At 37.9% G+C, this 19760-nt stretch overlaps 1 protein-coding gene across 1 annotated transcript in view; it reads right to left on the minus strand.

The window, feature by feature from the left end:
* Window positions 1-19760, minus strand: part of ZMAT1 (zinc finger matrin-type 1) — a 41958-nt gene that overhangs the window by 9562 nt on the left and 12636 nt on the right. The window contains exons 2-4 of the mRNA XM_023508733.1: window positions 9300-9406; window positions 7166-7267; window positions 6914-7088 (exon numbers count right to left, since the gene is read on the minus strand). Of these exons, the coding sequence (XP_023364501.1) occupies window positions 6914-7088; window positions 7166-7267; window positions 9300-9406 (384 nt within the window). The remainder of the gene's footprint in view (window positions 1-6913; window positions 7089-7165; window positions 7268-9299; window positions 9407-19760) is intronic.

A 19760-nucleotide genomic window follows, 5' to 3' on the forward strand; every position in this document is an offset into this window, starting at 1 on the left:
AGAGATAATGAGAACATGGACTGGAAAGGTCTTAGCAAGGGTAGGGAAAAACATGGAGATTGGTGAAATGTTTAACTTTGAAACTGGGAAAACAGTGACAGAATGTGAGGGATAGAGGTGAGAGGAATTTAGGGGAGTCTAAAATAGTTCCCAGAGCCGGGTGTGGTGGCTCATGCCTTAATCCTAGCACTTGGGAGGCTGAGGCTGGTGGATTGCCTGAGCTCACAGGTTCAAGACCAGCCTAAGCCAGAGCAAGACCTCATCTTAAAAAAAATAGCTGGGTGTTGTGGTGGGCACCTGTAGTCCCAGCTACTTGGGAGGCTGAGGCAAAAGAATCAGTTGAGCCCAAGAGTTTGAGGAGCTATGATGCCATGACACTCTACCAAGGGTGACAAAGTGAGACTAAAATAAATAAATAAATAAATAAATAAATAAATAAAATAATTCCCAGAAACCTAGTTTAGTAACTGGGTAAGCGATGACCCCATTAACTGAAATTGTAACTTCACAAGGAAGGGGGTGAGAGTAAGTAATGGTGATTATAAGTTTGAAGACACAGCGTCTGAGTTATCTCTGAAACTTTCATGCAAAGGTGCCTGACAGGCAGTTATACATGGGAGTTCAAAAGGCAGAAGAAGATAGGTAATAGAAGTTCTGGAGATGTCAGAACATGTGGTAGTCAAAATAATCAGAGTAGATGAAGTCCCCTGAAAAAATGTATAGGTGGGCATAAGAATAGCAACACAATGGCAAAACCACATAGAGTGTCACTCTTTAAGATGATAGAGAAGGAGCCTATGAAAAGTTCACATAAAAGACAGAGATGTAAGGATAAACAGGACAGCATGATGTCAATGGAGCTAAATCAAGATATCCACCCACCGGATTTAAAAATTCAGAGGTCACTCCAAACCTATGAGGAGTACTTTCAGTGGAGTAGTAAAGTAGCAGTGAGTTGAGGAGTAACAAGTGAAAACAAAATAGACTGCACTGAAAAAATTCTCAGTTAAGAAGGTAAAGGGAAAGTGTAGTCGATATAGGAGAACTCAGGGTTACAAAAGGATTTGGGTAAAGCAAGATGCTTGTTAATTTATAACTGATGGCCAAACTTTTCTTGATGAAATAAGAAGCTCATAAGAAATTGTGAGGAAAGGGAGTACAGATCAGGGGAAGAGGGGGTTTAGCTAAGGAGAAAATGAAGGAAAAGACAAAGGATTAAGTATGACCAAAAGCCCAAAGAGTTGGATACCAAGGCTCGGAAGAAGTACCCAATCTCTTACACTTAGATAATTTTCCACAGCATCACTAAGTAAGCCTGAATGTAGAAGTAGAAAAGGTGAAGAGTGAAATTGATTCAAAGTTGAAATATTACTATGAGGGAGTGAGAAGGTAACAAGGTAATGAGGTACAAGCTTTCCAGAAGGTTGTTACAGCATTAAGGTGTCATGTGGTAGTAGTAGAAATGTAATGAAAGAGTAAATAAAGGAGAAATAGTTCTAAAAATATTTGATAAGATGGCTGGTAGATAGGATACAGGAATTTATGCCAAAGGTTCAAGTGTAGGTGACTAATAAATAATAGAACTGCTGGCAAAGACAGAAGGCTTGACATTTAAGTTTGTTTTAAAGAAGATTATTAATTCTATTGTAGATATGTTATGTTACAGGTTAAGGTGAGCTATCTAAGTGCAATAATGGGGACTAGAAATTAGTTAAGATAAACAAAGCAAATACAATAAATAAAAAATACATACATACTTTAGTTCCATACCGTTATGGTAGCCATTCTTGTGCTAATAAGATCTGGGTGAGGGACATGAAGAAAGCAGTGGGAATGATGAAGAAAAAGAGAACCACATCAGATATGGGAGAAACATAAAAATAATAAACAATAGCAGATGGAAAGAAAGGCAAAGACAAAAAGAAGAAAATGAGTGAAATACTTAAGGTGTGATATGTCAAATTGTTTGATTGCCACTTGCTCATTTTTAATATGGGATTCTGCTATTATGGTTCTTTCAAATTCTCATTAGCTAATTTAAATTCTCCAGCTGTTTTGTTGTTGTTGTTTGTTTGTTTGTTTTGTAGTTTTTGGCCAGGGCCAGGTTTGAACCCGCCACCTCCGGTATATGGGGCCAGTGCCCTACTTCTCTGAGCCACAGGTGCTGCCCCACTCCAGCTGGTTTTTATTGCTCAAATATTTACTGCTCTTGAAATGAAATAGTCAATACAGGGTTGAAAATTTGTTCGAGCTGTAGCTTCGGAGGCTGCTGTAAAATTTCAGTGACTGAATCAAATGATGCGTATAAGATCCCCCTCCTCCATCATCAGGTGAAAATCTCACCCAAATCCTTCTTCCCTCATTCTAACAATTGTGAAACTCCAGAGTGTCAAATTACCTTCCCCTCTAGAAATGACATGAGTGCACACGCTTCTCAGAACTAACCCATTCAAATTTATCTAATGCTTGACTCGGCACCCGTAGCTTAGTGAGTAGGGCCCCAGCCACATACACCAAGGGTGGTGGGTTCAAGCCTGGGCCGAGCCTGCTGAACACCAGTGACAACTGCAACCAAAAAATAGCCAAGCATTGTGGCGGGTGCCTATAGTCCCAGCTAATCGGGAGTCCGAGGCAAGAGAATTGCTTAAGCCCAAGAGTTTGAGGTTGTTGTGAGCTGTGATGCCATAGCACTCTACCAAGCGTGACATAGTGACACTTTGTCTCAAAAAAAAAATCTAATGCCACTAAGCTAGAAACTACTTAATTCAGATACCCTCAGCCCAGCAATATGAAAAATACTCTAAAAAACGGAAGATTGTTATTTCACCAAACTTCTGCTATTTTCAGAAGCTCTATCACTTCTCTTTCTACCATTGCCTAAATCAACATTCTTTTAAATTCCAGATAAAAACATTAATTTCTATGTAACTTTTTGGGATATGATGAATCACATTAAATAGGAAAAATGAAATAGTACAAAAAGTGAGTAAAGTGAGTAAGCACTCACTAAATAAAGCCTAATTAATAGTTCACTGATTCATATATTAAACTAATCTCTGTTATAGTGGGCTTACTTCTGTGCCAGTTTCTATCTCTAGCACTGGAAATATAGATGAGTTAAATGATGTTCCTTCTCTTAAACACCTTACACTCTAACAGGAGATAAAGACACGTGGAGAGATAATTAGATATGCAGATTAAAGAAGCACAGAAGATTTGCCTTGAAAGAAGTGAAAAGGCTTCCAGGCAGCAGCAGTACATTAAAAAAAAAAAAAAAGAGTAGGAGTTAGCCAGGAGAAGATGGTTATGGGGTATTCCACACAAAGTGGCAGCATGAACAAGGATACAGAAACAAAAAGTAGCATAATGGTTCATGGAAACTATAAGCAGTATGCAAATACTGACTCACATAAATCACAGCAAGAAGTACTAGGGAAGAAGCCTAGAGAAGGCAGGCGGAAACAAGAGAATAGAGAGCTATGGAGCTTAGATTTTACTTATAGAAGATGGTGAAACAATGAGGGGTCTTAAGGGTAAGGGCATGTAAATATTTAAAGTGAAAACATTCTAGTGGTTAAACTGAGGGTGAATTTGGGGAGACAAAACTGGAGGCAGGTAGTGTAGGTAGGAGATCGTAGCAATACTCTAGGATAATGCATCTCAAAATTTATTCAATACGAATCACCTAGGGATCTTGTGCAGATTCTGCAGATTCTGCAGATTCTGATTCCATTGGTCTGCAGTGGGGCCTGAGATTGTTTTTTCTAAGGAGCTCTCAGGTGAAGCCAATGGTGCTGGTCCACAACCCACACTTTGAGTAGCAAACTTCTAGGAAAGATGTTGAGGACCTGAACTAGTGTGGGAAGAGCAGTGTTGGAGAGAAGGGTACAGTAATACTCAGGAGATAAAATAGTCGCAGGTGATATAGAAAGTGGGGGGTTCACAGTTAATTACAGGTATCTACTTTGAAAGAATAAGTGGGTCTGAAATGGCTATGAGGCATCCAGGTGAAGCAGTAGCTGCCATTTGGATATGTGAGTCTAAGAACTGACAGAAAAATCATAAATGTATAGATGAGAGACGAAAACAGGGTAATAGATTAAATCATGTTTGTAGAGTAAGGTCAAGAATGGAAACATGGGAATACCTAGGTCTGGGTAATAAATACAAATAGATCCCATAAAGAAAACAGAAGAGAAACAGAAACACAGGAGAAGAACCAGAGTATAAGAGTATAAGGCATTACATATGACAAAGAATAGAGGTTCAAAAAATAAGGAGTAATGAGCATTTTCACACGAAGCCGAAAGGTCTAGTAGGGAAAGGATCTGAAAATAACAGTAAGTAAAGGAAAAGAAGTAGCAAAGGGGAATTAAATACACTAGAAGTGAGAAGGTGCCTGTGGGGGGGAAATGAAAAAAAATATATGGTTAGAAGAGCGCGTGGATCACTCCAGTAAGGATAAGTCTCTGTTGTGCCTCAATTCTTATCATTCTTTCTTAGCTCCAAGCTCTTTTATTCATCCTCTCTCCTTCCCATGTCTATAAAATGAAATCATCAAAATCTATGATTTTTCTGGACCATGATGTTTCATTCCTTTAGTTACAAAAAAATATGTACACAAGCCATGTCTGTAGCCTCTTCCAATGAAGTCTTATTAACCCAATTAGTTTACACACTTGCTCCTTCAGGAAAGATGGTACACTCAGTTGTATTCCTAAGAATAAGTAGATTAGCCCTCAAGAGACACTTAAATCACACTTAGTAAATGATACTAATTTTTTCTCACATGACAGCAATTTAACATACTTCCTTGTGCATCTAAGATAACATAAAATCATAGAAATAACTATATTTATTCTAAAATTAATAGGGGTCATCTAAATAATTCTGGATCTTGTTTTCTAGAAAACAAACAGATAAAGCTAGGTGGACATGAAAATCCTTATCTAAAATTCTGTGATTCTATGACTACTATCAACCTCTCACTCAAGAAGAGTAAAATAATAAATACATAACTAAGCTAGTATGTTTTATAAAATACAAACTTCCTATAAAAGAATTTTGGGATAATTTTACTGTTTACCATTTGCATTTGATTTTGCTGGAAGAGGTTTCTCTTTCTCTCTTATCTTGTCTACAAACGTCTTCCTAGCTTCATTTCTTTTGTGTTTTTTCCCAACATAATGTTGTTGGGCCATTACTGGACTATTAAAGGAAGCAGGACAAAGCTTGCAGTATTTGTTTGGATTATTCAAATCCAAAGCACTGCTGGAAGAAGAAGGCATAGTCGTGTCTTTAATCCCACCTGGAGGAAGGTTGGCAGCAAGAGGCTTCAGGAAGGTAGACTCTGCAGAAGTAGGAATAGGCACACCTGCTGAAATAGTTGTAATGAGAAGTGATCAACATGTGTTTAAATATTAGAGCTGCATTTACTGTAGAGTATTTGAGAAATTTAGAACTCTCTAAAAACCCACTCTCTGGACTTGAAGGCTGCTGGATAAAGACACTCAAGACAAAAGGAATTTCCTTCTGTGAAAATGGAAATTTGAACATGAATCTGTCACCAAGTTTCTCCAACAAAGACACAGAAAGGAAGGAATGTTCTGCATCAGGAACTGCCTAATTATATTCATTTGAAGAATCAATGAAAGCACAAGAGCCATCTTAGGATGATTCTTTGAAATCAGTGAGGGTAAAACAGATGGTACCAACTTCCAAGTTGGTGATTTCTTGATTAATGCGGGAGGGTATCTCTTTAATCTAGATTTGTAATATTTGCATCAGAACAAAATCTATGCAGTTGTTTAAGACTATAAAACTATACATGCTCCTAAAATTTCACTTATTTCATAACCTTTTCATTTACTCTTCTCTTTAAGCCCAAATTATGAATTTGGAGTCTGAAGGTAAGGCTTTTATTAATACAAGATGCTTTCTTTTATAGAGCAAACTGATTCTTTCTCTAGAATGTCAGGCAGAAAAACAAACATACAAGAATTAGAGACCAGAGTAAATTTTAAAAAATGATTCTGGTTTTATTTTTTGAGAAAATAGAAAGTTTTAATAATTTTTTTTTGTCACTGGCTTTGCTGAGTAATGCCTACACTATGAATTAGAAATAAACGTTGGTGAATTTTCCATGTTAGGCATGTGATAAATTATTTTTTCCAGAGGATTAATCAATCTTTTAATATTGTTTTATCATACAAGTTTTTATAAATATGAGTTGTATTTTCCAGGATGTACTCTGCTATTTCAGCTTTGATTCAGATGGCCCATATGACTGGTGGCCCAACATCACTAGAAAGAGGAAAGAGGCAATTATTTTGTAATTCTCTGTATCTTTAGGGTTAGAAATAAAATATGCAATTAATAACTACTAATTGATGATGCTAGTGGTACGTTTTTCTTCATATTCATAGGAAGAAAGGAATAGGCTGTCAGAGTAGAAGGAAATTCAGTAACATACATTTATTTATTCCTGCCTACACTTAGCAGTCAGGAAACACAGCATCCATAACTATTTTATGGTGAAAATATTGATCAGAACACACTTATGTGATGATAATTTAGAAAATATGAAATCAATGAAAAGAGATGTAAAAAGGAGCTAAGATTTTATGATTTGATAAGAAACTGACAAAGCTCCAGCTGCTCATTGTTTCTTCGTAGCTAGTAAAACCAGTCACTGAAAGGAAGAAGTCCTAACATGTCTTAAAATTCAGCTAACAAGTATCATCTCCATTAAATGACAAAGACAAAGAGATTAACTGGGCAGAAAAATAATAATCAAGTTATTTCAACATGAATAAAAGTGTCCTCAATTTAAAAAAAAAAAAAGTATGGCAGAGTTGCAAAAAAATAATAGGTGGATCCTGTATTGAAGATAAAGAGGTGAGTGTAACCTTACCCATTTCTGGCTGAAATCCTGAAGGAGATACCTGATCATGTTCTTCCATTAATTGCTTCAGTTTTTTAGCATGGACCTTCCCCATATAATGAGACTGAGCAACAACTGGGGAGCTAAAAATCATGTTGCAGAGATCACAAAATTTGTTTTTGTCCACTACTTCATTCCTCTGCACCTGCAATAAGCAAAATTTTGTTAGGAAAATTAGACAACTCAAAGTTTAGAATTAAAACATCAGCATAGAACACTCACCTGAAAATTCCCAACATACATCTTCATTCTCTTACCAGGCACTTCATTTTGTTCCCCACGCATATGGAAATAAAAACTAACATTTTGAGCATGTTGTTCACTCTGAAAAAAGATATAATGACTTTGTTTATTCAATAACAGGCTCACCTGAAGTTTACACCTCTCTGAATTTAAGGACAGCACTCACGTGTTTTGTTTTGTTTTGTTTTAGAGACAGAGTCTCACTTTATCACCCTTGGTAGAGGGGCATGGCATCACAGCTCACAGCAACCTCCAACTCCTGGGCTTAGGCAATTCTTTGGCCTCAGCCTCCCGAGTAGCTGGGACTACAGGCACCCGCCACAACGCCCAGCTATTTTTTGTTGCATTTTGGCTGGGGCTGGGTTTGAACCCGCCACCCTCCGTATATGGCGCCAGTACCCTACCCACTGAGCCACAGGCACTGCCCAGCACTCATGTGTTTTAATACAGTTAGTCTGTACCAAGTTTATGAAAGAGCATCACACATTTCAAATCTCTAAATTTTAGTTAAAATGAAAGTAATGCTACATTTTAGAAACAATAATCTTTAGATTCTTGTTTCTGACAGAGACTTCTAGCTGTTACCCAATGTCACATGCCTTTCTCCTTAGTTACAAATCTTAAGACATTTTTCAGCCTTCCTTTCAGCAAGATGTAGCCATGTGACTAGATTTTGGCTCATAAGAAGTAATTTGAAGTATTATACAGAACTTATGAGAAGCCTCCCTAAAAGGCTAGGGGATAAACCCTTCTTTTATCCTTCTTCCTTCTTGCTTCTGGAATTAAGATGCAAAGGACCATCAACGGCCATCTTGGACCCTGGGGGACCTTGAAGAATAAAGCCAGTTCATCAGAGTAGAAAGGTAGAAAATACTTAGGTCCCTGATGATGTCACAGAACTTTTATATCAGCCCTGTACTGCTTACCTTTCAAACTACTTCATATGAGAAAATAAACCCTTTGGGACTAAGTCAAATTAGAAATTTCTGAACAAATTTATAACAAAGTACATAAAATAACCAAGCTGTTGGTATAGGCCGAATAGGGAGAAGGAAAACTAACATTTCCCGAATGCATAATGTGAGTCAATCACTCTCTCTGCAGAATTTTAAATTGTAAAGTATATCTATCATGTAATTACAGTAATTTAATTCCAATCAATGTAAGGACTAAAATATAACTGCCAATGAGATAAACAATGGACAAAACTAGATGAAGTGCTTTAAAAAGTAGAATTGGCATTACATTTGTTTAAAGTGTATGAATCTAGTACTTTTGGTAACCAAGATACCAGATCTGAAAGAAATCCAGCAGCTGATCAGATGATTTTGAAATGTGAGGTAATGCCAATGAAGTCAGAAAAAAATAATTTTTAGGCTTAGTCATGCCAATAGCTAGCTGTGGAGAATTACTAGCCCTCTGGGTCTTAATTTTCGAATCTATAAAGTAAGAGTAAAGACATTAAACATTCTGTCTTTTAGGTCTAGAATTCTATGGTTCTATGCCTAAAAACACGTGAAGTCAAGTTTAAGACTGGTTTGTTTTGTTTTTATAGTCTTCATTTCCTGTAAAGTAAGACTGAGAGTTATAATATCACTTGATTCACATTAATACAGGATATCCTAAAGGTTGCCATACATACATGGGGAATATGGAAAGATTGTACCTAAATGTACTTTTATTTACAATATATTCATTGCAAAATTTTACAAAATATTTCTGTATTGATATATAAATATTAAAAATACAAAATATAAAGAAGTTTATTGATTTTTCCTATTTATGACAACCTTTGGAACACCCTATAATTTCCTACACAAGGTTCATAATCTCTCCCTTATACTTACTATAAGGATGAATGGTATAGTGGCTTGATAAGTACAAAAAGAGGCATAATGGTGTGAAGAAAAGAAGCTTTGGAGTCAGTCTGAGATTCTAAGTATGAATTCTCCAAACTTGAGGCAGTACGTTACTGTCCCTCTTTGATCCACTGTTCTCATTCGTCAAAGAGAAAGAATATCGCCTATTTCACTTAAGAATCAAATAACATGACTAATAGGAAGTTTACTTACTACTACTTGCCTTAGACCCTTTTCCATTATTTTTAACCTACCTCATAATGTGAAATCCTTTGTGATTCAAACTGTAAAACCACTCCACAAACTTGACAAAAATTATCTGTAAAAAGTTCAGCCTTTTCCTGTTCATTCCAAATGGCATCTATGAATAAAATAGATGGAAGACAATACATCACATTAATATGGTAGAACCTCTATGAGTTGACCACGCAAGGGACTGTAACAAACTGGTCAACACACGGAAGTGGTCAACATAAGCAACTAGGCCTATTGTACTGATGGGTATATGTGGTACATGTCTGGTCTATGAAAACTGGGTCAACTTAAGGAGGTGGTCAATGTAGGAATGAGGTCAACTATAGAGATTCTACTGTAGTTAGAGGTACCATTTTCGTTCCTCAACTATATATTATTTCAAATGCCACATCAAATTTGAGTGCTTCTGGGGATATAACAATAGTTTTTTATAATCCTAGCACTCTGGGAGGCTGAGGTGGGTGGACTGCCTAAGTTCACAAGTTTGAGAAGTGCCTGAGCAAGAGTGAGATCCTGGTCTCTAAAAAATAGCTGGGTGTTGTGGTAAGTGCCTGTAGCCTCAGCCACCAGGGAGACTGAGGCAAGAGAATAGCTTTGAGCCTAATATTTTGAGGTTGCTGTGAGCTATGATGCCATAGCACTCTACCAAGGACGACAAAGTAAGACTCTGTCTCAAAAAAAAGTTTTTTATTCAAGTATGCAATTTAATATGTACATACTAAGTATGTTTCTAATGTCAGATATGGCAAGAGTTATTTCTTTAGTATGGTAAATCTAAACAGACAATACCATTCTTAAAGAATCCTTATAGGGGCACCAGTAACTTCATAGGCTGATTTAAAGCAGCAGTCCCTAACCTTTTAGGCACCAGGGACGAATTTCATGGAAGACAACTTTTCCACAGATCAGAGTGGGGAAATGGTGGCTTCAGGATAATTTAAGTGCATTACATTTATTGTGTACTTTATTTCTATTATTATTACATTGTAATATATAATGAAATAATTACACAACTCACCATAATGCAGAATTAGTGGGAGCCTTGAGCTTGTTTTCCTGCAACTAGATAGTCCCATCTTTTTTTTGTTTTTTTTGTTTTTTTTTTTTGAGACAGAGCCTCAAGCTATCCCCCTGGGTAGAGTGCCATGGCATCACACTCACAGCAACCTCCAACTCCTGGGCTTAAGCGAGTCTCATGCCTCAGCCTCCCAAGTAGCTGGGACTACAGGCGCCCGCCACAGCGCCTGGCCATTTTTTGGTTGTAGCCATCATTGTTATTTGGCGGGCCAGGGCTGGGGATTCGAACCCGCCACCTTAGGCGTATGTGGCTGGCGCCTTAGCCACTTGAGCCATAGGCGCCGAGCCGATAGTCCCATCTTTTATTTGCAATTGCTCTCCAGTGTTGCACTTCAGATCACCAGGCATTAGATTCTCATAAGAAGTGCTCAACCTACATCCCTTGTACATACAGTTTACATTAGGGTTCAAGCTTCTATGAGAATCTAATGCTGCTACTTATCTAATAGGAGGTAAAGCTCAGGCAGTGATGTGAGCAATGGAGAATGGCTGTAACAATAAATGAATATTTGCTTGCTTGCTGCTGCTCATTTCCTGCTGTGCAACTTAGCTCCTAACAGACCACATACCAGTACCAGTTTGTGGCTAGGCAGGGGTGGGGTGGGGTAGACTGCAGATTTAGGGTACCAGTAATGAAAACAACACAGTACCTTAAAATTCAGCCTTGATATTTTGTATTTTACAGCAAGCAGGCAATCCTAAGAAATGCACTCAACCAGCAACTGTAATCCTAAGCTCCAAACTAGATCCTGTAGCCCCAGGCTCCACACTGGTCTAAACACTAGGCTCCAGACCTGTCTCTGTGACCCCAGGCTCCAGAGGACCCAGGACCCAGGCCTACCCGAGAAAACCCAGGGTCAAGGCCCTCCCTAGTAGATCGTGGTGCCAGAATAGACCTTTTGGGCTGAAGTTACAGGTCCATCCCAGTTGTCCCAGGCATCAAGCCCATCTAGTGCCAAACCAGCCTCCAGAGACTCAGGCTCTAGGCCCATCCCAGTGGACCTACATGCCAGACCCATTCAGTGCTTGGCTAGCCTCTATAGACTCAGGCTCAACATTTATCTCAGCCCCAGGTCTGCCCATGTGTACCTAGGCTTCAGACTGGTCACAGTGGATATAGGCTCCAGGCTAGCCCTCAAAACCAAATGAATGGGTCTACCCAAATGAATTCTAACCCTGAGTACCCAAGGGCAGCCCCAGGTCTGCCCATGTGTACCTAGGCTTCAGACTGGTCACAATGGATACAGGCTCCAGGCCATCCCTCAAAACCAAATCAATGGGTCTACCCAAGTGGATTCTAACCCTGAGTACCCAAGGACCAAACCCACACATTTGCTGACCTAGGCACCGGGCCAGCCTGCTCAAGGACTCCAGCAGCAAGCCAACCCATGTCACACAGGCTGCCCAGAATTTCCAGATGGGCTGACTAGTGAAGGGCTTTCCCAGACAAAACCAGTCTGAAAAGAGTGGAGTAAGTCCTTACTTCTTTAAATGTGCAGACATCAGTGTAAAGCAATGAGAAACATAAAAAATCAAGGAGACATGACACCATAAAAAGTACACAATTTCTTAGTAACTGACCCCTATACAAATTTTCTGACAAAGAATTAAAAATAATTACTTTAAAGAACCTCAATGAAGTAGAAGGGAAGAGGAGAGAGAGGGAAGGGGAGGGGGAATATGGGGGGACCTCACCTAATGTGCATGATGCAATGGTACATTTCAAAACTATTAAGAAATGAGAATAATTGTGATGGATGTGTTACTTAGTTCAATGTAAGCATTTCACATTGTATACTGAAGCAGTATTCTGAACCCCATAAATGCATCAATGTACAAAGTTATGATATAATAAAAAATAGAAAAATAAAGAATCTCAATGAATTTCAAAACAAAAAAGCAGAGAAACAATTCAATGAAATAAACAAAAAGATGACCAAAATTAGAAAGCTAATAGAGATTAAATTATTCTTTAAAAAACAAATATACATTATGAAATATAATGAAATAAATGAAAAATGCAGTAGAGAGCATCACTAGGAGAACTGATCAAGCACAAGAATCTGTGAATTTAAAGATATGCTATTTTTCTTTTTATTGTTGGGGATTTGTTGAGGGTACACAGAAGCAGGTTACAATGATTGCTTTTGTTGTATAAGGACTCTCTTATATTTGTGTCCCACCCCCAAAAGGTTTACCCTATCCCTTGACCCCCCTCTGCCCTCTCTCCTTCCCTTTCTCAGCTCTCCCCATCCCCCCTGACTGTGTACTAGGACCTTAATTGTCCTCATATCAGAATTGAGTACATAGGATTCTTATTTCTCCATTCTTGTGATGCTTTGCTAAGAGTAATGTGTTCCACATCCATCCAGGTTAATACAAAGGATGTGAAGACTCTCTTTTTTAGTGGCTGAGTAGTATTCCATGGTATACAAATACCACAGCTTGTTAATCCATTCTTGAGCTGCTGGACATTCAGGCTATACTAGACTGCAGCTCAATTTACAATCACCAAAATGTGGAAACAGCCTAAGATACACTGTTTTTAAATATATAGTAAGAGGGGGAAAAAAGAATGAATGAATGAAGAAAGCTTATGAGATTTATGTGAGAGCATCAAAAGAGCAAATGTTTTGGTTATAGGAGTCTGTCAAGGAGAAGAGAAAAACAAAAGGGTATAAAGATTATTATTATTGTTTTTGGAGACAGAGTCTCAGTTTGTTGCCCTTGGTAGAGTCCCTGGCATCATAGCTCATGGCAAGCTCAAACTCTTGGGCTCAAGTGATTTTTCTTGCTTCAGCCTCCCAAGTAGCTGGGACTACAGGCACCAGTCACAATGCCTGGCTATTTTTAGAGACAGGACCTTGCTCTGGATCAGGTTGGTCTTAAAACTGTGAGCTTAGGCAATCTACCCACCTTGGCCTCTAAGAATGCTAGGATTACAGGTGTGAGCCACCACACCCAGCCCAGGGTATAAAGATTATTTAAAGAATTAATAGCAAAAATTTTCCAAATTTGAAGCAAGATATAAATATCCAGGTATAGGAAGAGTAAAGGTCTCCGGATTCCATCCAAACAAAACTACCCAAAGACATATAAGCAAATTGCCAACAGTCAAAGACAAAGAGAAGATCCTGAAAGCAGTAAGAGAAAATAATCAAATATCATATAAAAAAAGTCCAATAAGGCTAGTAGCAGACTTCCAAGCAGAGGCCTTACAGATCAAGAGAGAGTGGAATAATATATTCAAAATGCTGCGGGTCGGGTGCACTGGCTCAGGTCTATAATCCTAGCACTCTGGGAGGCCGAGGTTGGGTAGATTGCCTGAGCTCAGGAGTTTGAGATCAGCCTGAGCAAGAGTGAGACTTCATCTTGAAAAATAGTGGGGCATTGTGGCAGGTGCCTGTAGTCCCAGCTACTCCAGAGACTAAGGCAAGAGGATAGCTTGAGCCCAGGAGTTTGAGGTTACCATGAGCTATGATGCCATAGCACTCTACCAAGGGTGACAAAGCGAGACTCTGTTTAAAAAAAAAAAAAATGCTGGCTCGGGGACCATAGCACAGTGGTTACAGCACTGGCCACATGCACATGCACCAAGGGTGGTAGGTTCAAACCTGGCCCAGGCCATCTAACCAACAATGACAACTGCAACAAAAAATAGCTGGGTGTTGTGGTGGGCACCTTGGGAGGCTAAGGTGGGAGAATTGCTTAAGCCCAAGAGCTAGAGGTTGCTGTGAGCTGTGATGCTGCGACACTCTACCTAGGGCAACATAGTGAAACTGTGTCTCAAAAAAAAAAAAATGCTAAAGGACAAAAAACCCCTGCCAACTAAAAATATTGTACCCAGCAAAACTGTCCTTCAGAAACAAAGAAGAGATACAAGACGTTCCTAGACAAACAAAAGCTGAGGGAGTTCATCACCACCAGGCCTATCTTACATGATGCTAAAGGGAATTCTTCAAGCTGAAAGAAAAATATGGTAATTAATAACATGAAAACATATCAAAGCATAAAACTCACTGGTAAAAGTCAGTCTACAGTCAAATTCAAAATACTGTAGTAATGTAATGGTGGTATGTAAATGACTTTAATCTGTAGTATAAAGGTTAAAAGACAAAACCAATGAGGATACTAAGAGCTACAATTTTTTTTTAAAAGATACAGAGTATAAAAAATGTAAAATTATGATCAAAAATATAAAATATGTGTCAGAGGATAGTAAAAGTGTAAAGATGTTTATGTGATCAAAGTTATTGTCAGCTTAAAATATAAAATAGCCTTATAAGATGCTTTTGTAAACCTTATGGTAAACACAAGGCAAAAACCTACCTATACACACAAGACAAAAAGGAAGGAATCAACATATACCACTAAAAAAAAAAATCAAACACAAAGGAAGACAGCATGAGAAGATGAAAGGAACAAAGAATCTACAACACAAACTGAAAACAATTAATAAAATGACAGTAGTAAGTCCTTACATATCAATAATTAGCTTCAATGTAAATGGAATAAATTCTTCAATTAAAAGATACAGAGTAGCTGAACAAATAAAAAATAAGACCAGCCAAGACCAGGCATGGTGGCTCATGCCTATAATCCTAACACTCTGGGAGGCTAAGGTGCATGGATTGCTTGAGTTCAGGCATTCAAGACCAGCCTAAGCAAGAGTGAGACCCATCTCTAAAAATAGCTGGGAATTGTGCAGGTGCCTGTAGTCCCAGCTACCAAGGAGGCTGAGGCAAGAGAATCACTTGAGCCCAAGAGTTTGAGGTTGCTGTGAGCTATCATGCCAGAGCAGTCCACTGAGGGCAACAAAAGTGAAACTCTGTATCAAAAAAAAAAAAAAAAAAAAAGGACCAACCATATGATGCCTACAAGAGGCCCACTTCAACTTGTGAGGACACATGTAAACTGAACATGAAGGGTTAGAAAAAGATATTCCATGAAAATGGAACCAAAATAGATCAGGAGTAGCTATACTTACATCAGATAAAACCATTACTAATATTTATTTTAAAATTTATATTCAGTATCTTCAACTAACTTAACTGCCAATACCACTGAATGGACTAAAAAGGCTTACTTCAAAAATTTAATATTCAGGACAAGAATAACTGTAATTAGAAACATGTACAAATGATTTAATAAATAATTTATCCCTCTAATACAGAGTATGACCTCTCAATTATTTCTGAGGTTGTTTTAAAATATATGATTTATTTAATTTTGACTCTAACATCAGCAATGTAAAGAGGTTAACTAAAATGTATTTTGGGATTTTCCTTGATTCAGAATTACCTCCTATGTGCATAGGTAATGTATAGTGGTAATGTTTTTGAATCTCCCATTAAAATCTTGAAAAAGTAAGTATTATCCTTTGGTGACAACACAACTTATTACAGAAGTAACATTTCCTTTAAGAAAATAAAAGGCGAATATTTATTGCAGCCCAATTCATAATTGCCAGGTCATGGAAGAAGCCCAAGTGCCCATCAATCCACGAATGGATCAACAAACTGTGGTATATGTACACCATAGAATACTGTGCAGCCATAAAGAAAGATGGGGACTTTACGTCCTTCATGTTCACATGGATGGAGCTGGAAAATGTTCTTCTTAGCAAAGTATCACAAGAATGGAAGAAAAAGTATCCAATGTACACACCCCTGTTATGAAACTAATTTATACCTTTTATATGAAAGTTATAACCTAATAACAGCCTGAGAATACGGGGAGGGACAAGGGAGGGGGGAATGGGTGGAGGGTGGGGGATTGGAGGGATCACTTCTGAGGTTTATCTTACAAGGGTACAAGTGAATCTTTCTAAGAGTAGAATGTGAACGTTTTAAAATAATAACTAAGAAAATAACATGAGGGCTATGTTAACCAGCTTGATGGAAGTGTTTCGGATTGTGTGTGAAAACCCCACACTGTACCCCAGAAGTGCATTAATGTCCATAGTTACCATTCAATAAAAAAAAAAAAAAAGAAAAGGCAACTTTGGCACAATGGTGACATAAGACGTGACAAAACTTTGTCCAAATCCAAATATTCTTTATAAAAAGCTAATGGTGTCTGGTTGGTGGTCCAGTACTGGTATTTATTCACTCCCTAAAACTTCATGAAATCTCGTCAATTGATTATAGTGGGTATCCACTGCAACCAATTGGACGAAATGATGAGGATGCTTGGGATTAAGCACCTTAGATTGCTCAACAGAGCCCAATTCTCTTGAAAGACAATGTTTGACCAGATGTCACACCAATAACATTGCTCAAACTACAGAAGCTGGACTTGGAAACTCTCTGAGATCCACTATTATTCACCAGACACTGCACCAACTGACTACGTTTTCTTCCAGGCTTTGGACCACTTCTTTTTTTTTAATATTTATTTATTTTTATTAAGTCATACATACATAAATCATGCATACATTAATGCAATTAGGGGGTACAATGTGCTGATTTTATATACAATTTGGAATGCTTACATCAAACTGGTTAACATAGCCTTCACATCACTTACTTAATTATTGTGTTAAGATATTTATACTCTACACTTAATAGATTTGACATGTAGACACTGCTGTGGACCACTATTTGAAAGGAAAAGTACTCAATTCTCAACAAGCTTTAGAAAAAATGCCTTTCCTGATTTCATTGCCACTTGCTTTCCATGCTTCTTTGCTGCTGGCATAAACAAGTTACCATTAAGATAGCAAAACTGTATCAATAGTTTAGGCACATATTTCGTTATTTTTATTTATTTATTTTTGAGACAGGTTCCCACTATGTCACCCTCAGTAGAGTGCTATGGCAACACAGCTCACAGCAACCTCCAACTCCTGTGTTTAAGCGATTCTCTTGCCTCAGCCTCCCAAGTAGCTGGGACTACAGGCGCCCGCCACAACACCCAGCTATTTTTTGGTTGCAGTTGTCATCATTGCTTAGCTGGCCCAGGCCGAGTTCCAACCCACCACCCTTGGTGTATGTGGCTGATGCTGTAGCCACTGTGCTATGGGTGCCGAGTCTAGGTACATACTTTGATTAAGTGTACTGCATCTTGTTCGAGATATAATAAACTGAACTTTTGATTCAAAATTGAACATTTAATATTTAATGACCTAGTATTAACTTAGAGGTTCAAGAATTTCTAAAATTTAACACTCATTTCTCTCCTAGATCAACTCTTAGTTACAGATTTCTCCACCATTAATAAAGTTTGAAACTGACACTCAGGTTGGTAAATATCAAGACCTTTTTTTTTAACCTATTCCTTAATGTTGCTCCATATCATTTCCATGAACGTTAAATTAATGGCACCCCTATAACTTTTCCTTTAGGGTAATATGTGTATTCCCTAGACTTACTGCCTTTGACTAATTTTCTCAACCAAGTTCTTGGTCTGATTTTCTTTATCAAATGGAATTATATTCCCAGGCTTAAAATGTTAGCCATTCTTCACCCTAGCAAATCACTGATTCATATCAACTCTAGCTTATAACATTCTTTCATATCTACTCCTTCCTACTTCATAACCTCAATACCACTGGGCATCATTTAGCTTTACTGGTATTTTATTGAGCTTAGTTTCAAAGTACTATGGTAATGTAAAAGTAGACCTTTCATTTGACACTGCAATCCCATTACTAGGTATCTACCCAAAAAAACAAAAATCATCTTACCACAAAGACATTTGCACTAGAATGTTTATTGTGGTTCAATTCATAATTGCCAAGTCATGAAAGCAAACTAAGTGCCCATCAACCCATGAATGAATCAACAAACTGTGGTACATATATACCATGGAATATTATTCAGCCATTAAAAAGATGGAGACTTTACATCTTTTACGTTTACCTGGTTGGAGTTGAAACACATTCTTCTTAGTAAAGTACCACAAGAATGAAAAAAATAAATACTCAATATACTCCACACTAACATGAAATCAATATATAAATAATTACATGTCCATAAAAACAATAAAACACTATTATAGTCCATCCAGTTCAGGGGTAGAGGGAATGGGAGAGGGCAGGGGGGAGGACATGTACCAGAAGGAGGGAGGACATGAGATGGGATCTCACCTAATGTGCACATAGTGAAGGTGTATAACACACCCCCTGGGTGATGGGCTCTTCTACAAATAGAACTTTACTCTGGAAGTGAGAACAATGTAACCTAAAAACTGTACTCTCATATTAATTTGATTTAATTAAAAATTTAAAAAAAACCAAAGTACTATGGTACAGGTATTTTGAAGAGGTAAGAAAGAATAAATATTTATTGTGGGCCCCTGTGTGTCAAACAAAATGTCAAATTATCCCTTTAGGCTTTAAGACATGTGCATTATTAAGTGGCACTTCCTGTATTTCTTAAGGCTAGGAAATTGGGATTCAGTGAAATCAAGATAATTTGTCACACACTCACGTAACTGTTCCACATGTTGGAAATGGTAAATTTAGTTAGTAACTCCTAGTCTCAATTGGAATTGAATTCACAATTCAGTAAGGAAGATGTGTATAGAAAGAACTATGATCCCAAGACCAAAATATTGTAAGTACTATAAGACATAAGAAGGTACAGTGTGTTCCTGCTGAGAAGTTTGGGAAAGGGTTTTTAGAGGACAACAGATTTTGAACTAAGCTTTAAAAAATGTGCAAAATTCAAATAAGCATGGAATAAAGGTATTTCAGGGAAGGTAAGAGTATGAAGGACAATAATAGAAATCCTGAAATGGAGACAAATTATGACAGGTTTCATTAGGGCATTTGAATTTAACTCTGCATTGAACAAGAGTAAAGGAGTGACAAAAGCAGGCTTGAGGCTTGAACCAGAAGAAGGGCAGTGAGCACGGAAATGAAGGAAAAAAGAGAGGCATATCTATCAAAACTAGAGGGTATGTATTAAAGACTGAGCTTGAAACTTGCTATGAGTATGAGTAAGCATTTAGAGCTATTACAATTATATCCTTATATAATTACCTCATATCCAACAAATTAATTTACACCTGTCAGTGGCAAATTCTCTTTGTGAATGTAATAAAATCAATACGCTGATGCTTTGACGTTAGTGAATCAAAAGTTAAAATACATAAAAATATAAAATTAAGAAAAAATATTGGGCGGCACTGTGGCTCAGCGAGTCCGGCGCCGGCTCCATATACCCAGGGTGGCGGGTTCAAACCCAGCCCCGGCCAAACTGCAACAAAAAAATAGCCGGGTGTCGTGGCAGGCACCTGTGGTTCCAGCTACTTGGGAGGCGGAGGCAAGAGAATCGCCTAAGCCCAGAGGTTGCTGTGAGCTGTGACTTCATGGCACTCTAATAAGGGCAACAAAGTGAGACTCTGTCTCTAAAAAAAAAAAAAAAAAAAAGAAGGAA

The sequence above is a fragment of the Otolemur garnettii genome, unplaced genomic scaffold (genome assembly GCF_000181295.1).
Source record: "Otolemur garnettii isolate 467f Iridium unplaced genomic scaffold, OtoGar3 scaffold00268, whole genome shotgun sequence".
In the NCBI taxonomy this organism is placed as follows: domain Eukaryota; kingdom Metazoa; phylum Chordata; class Mammalia; order Primates; family Galagidae; genus Otolemur; species Otolemur garnettii.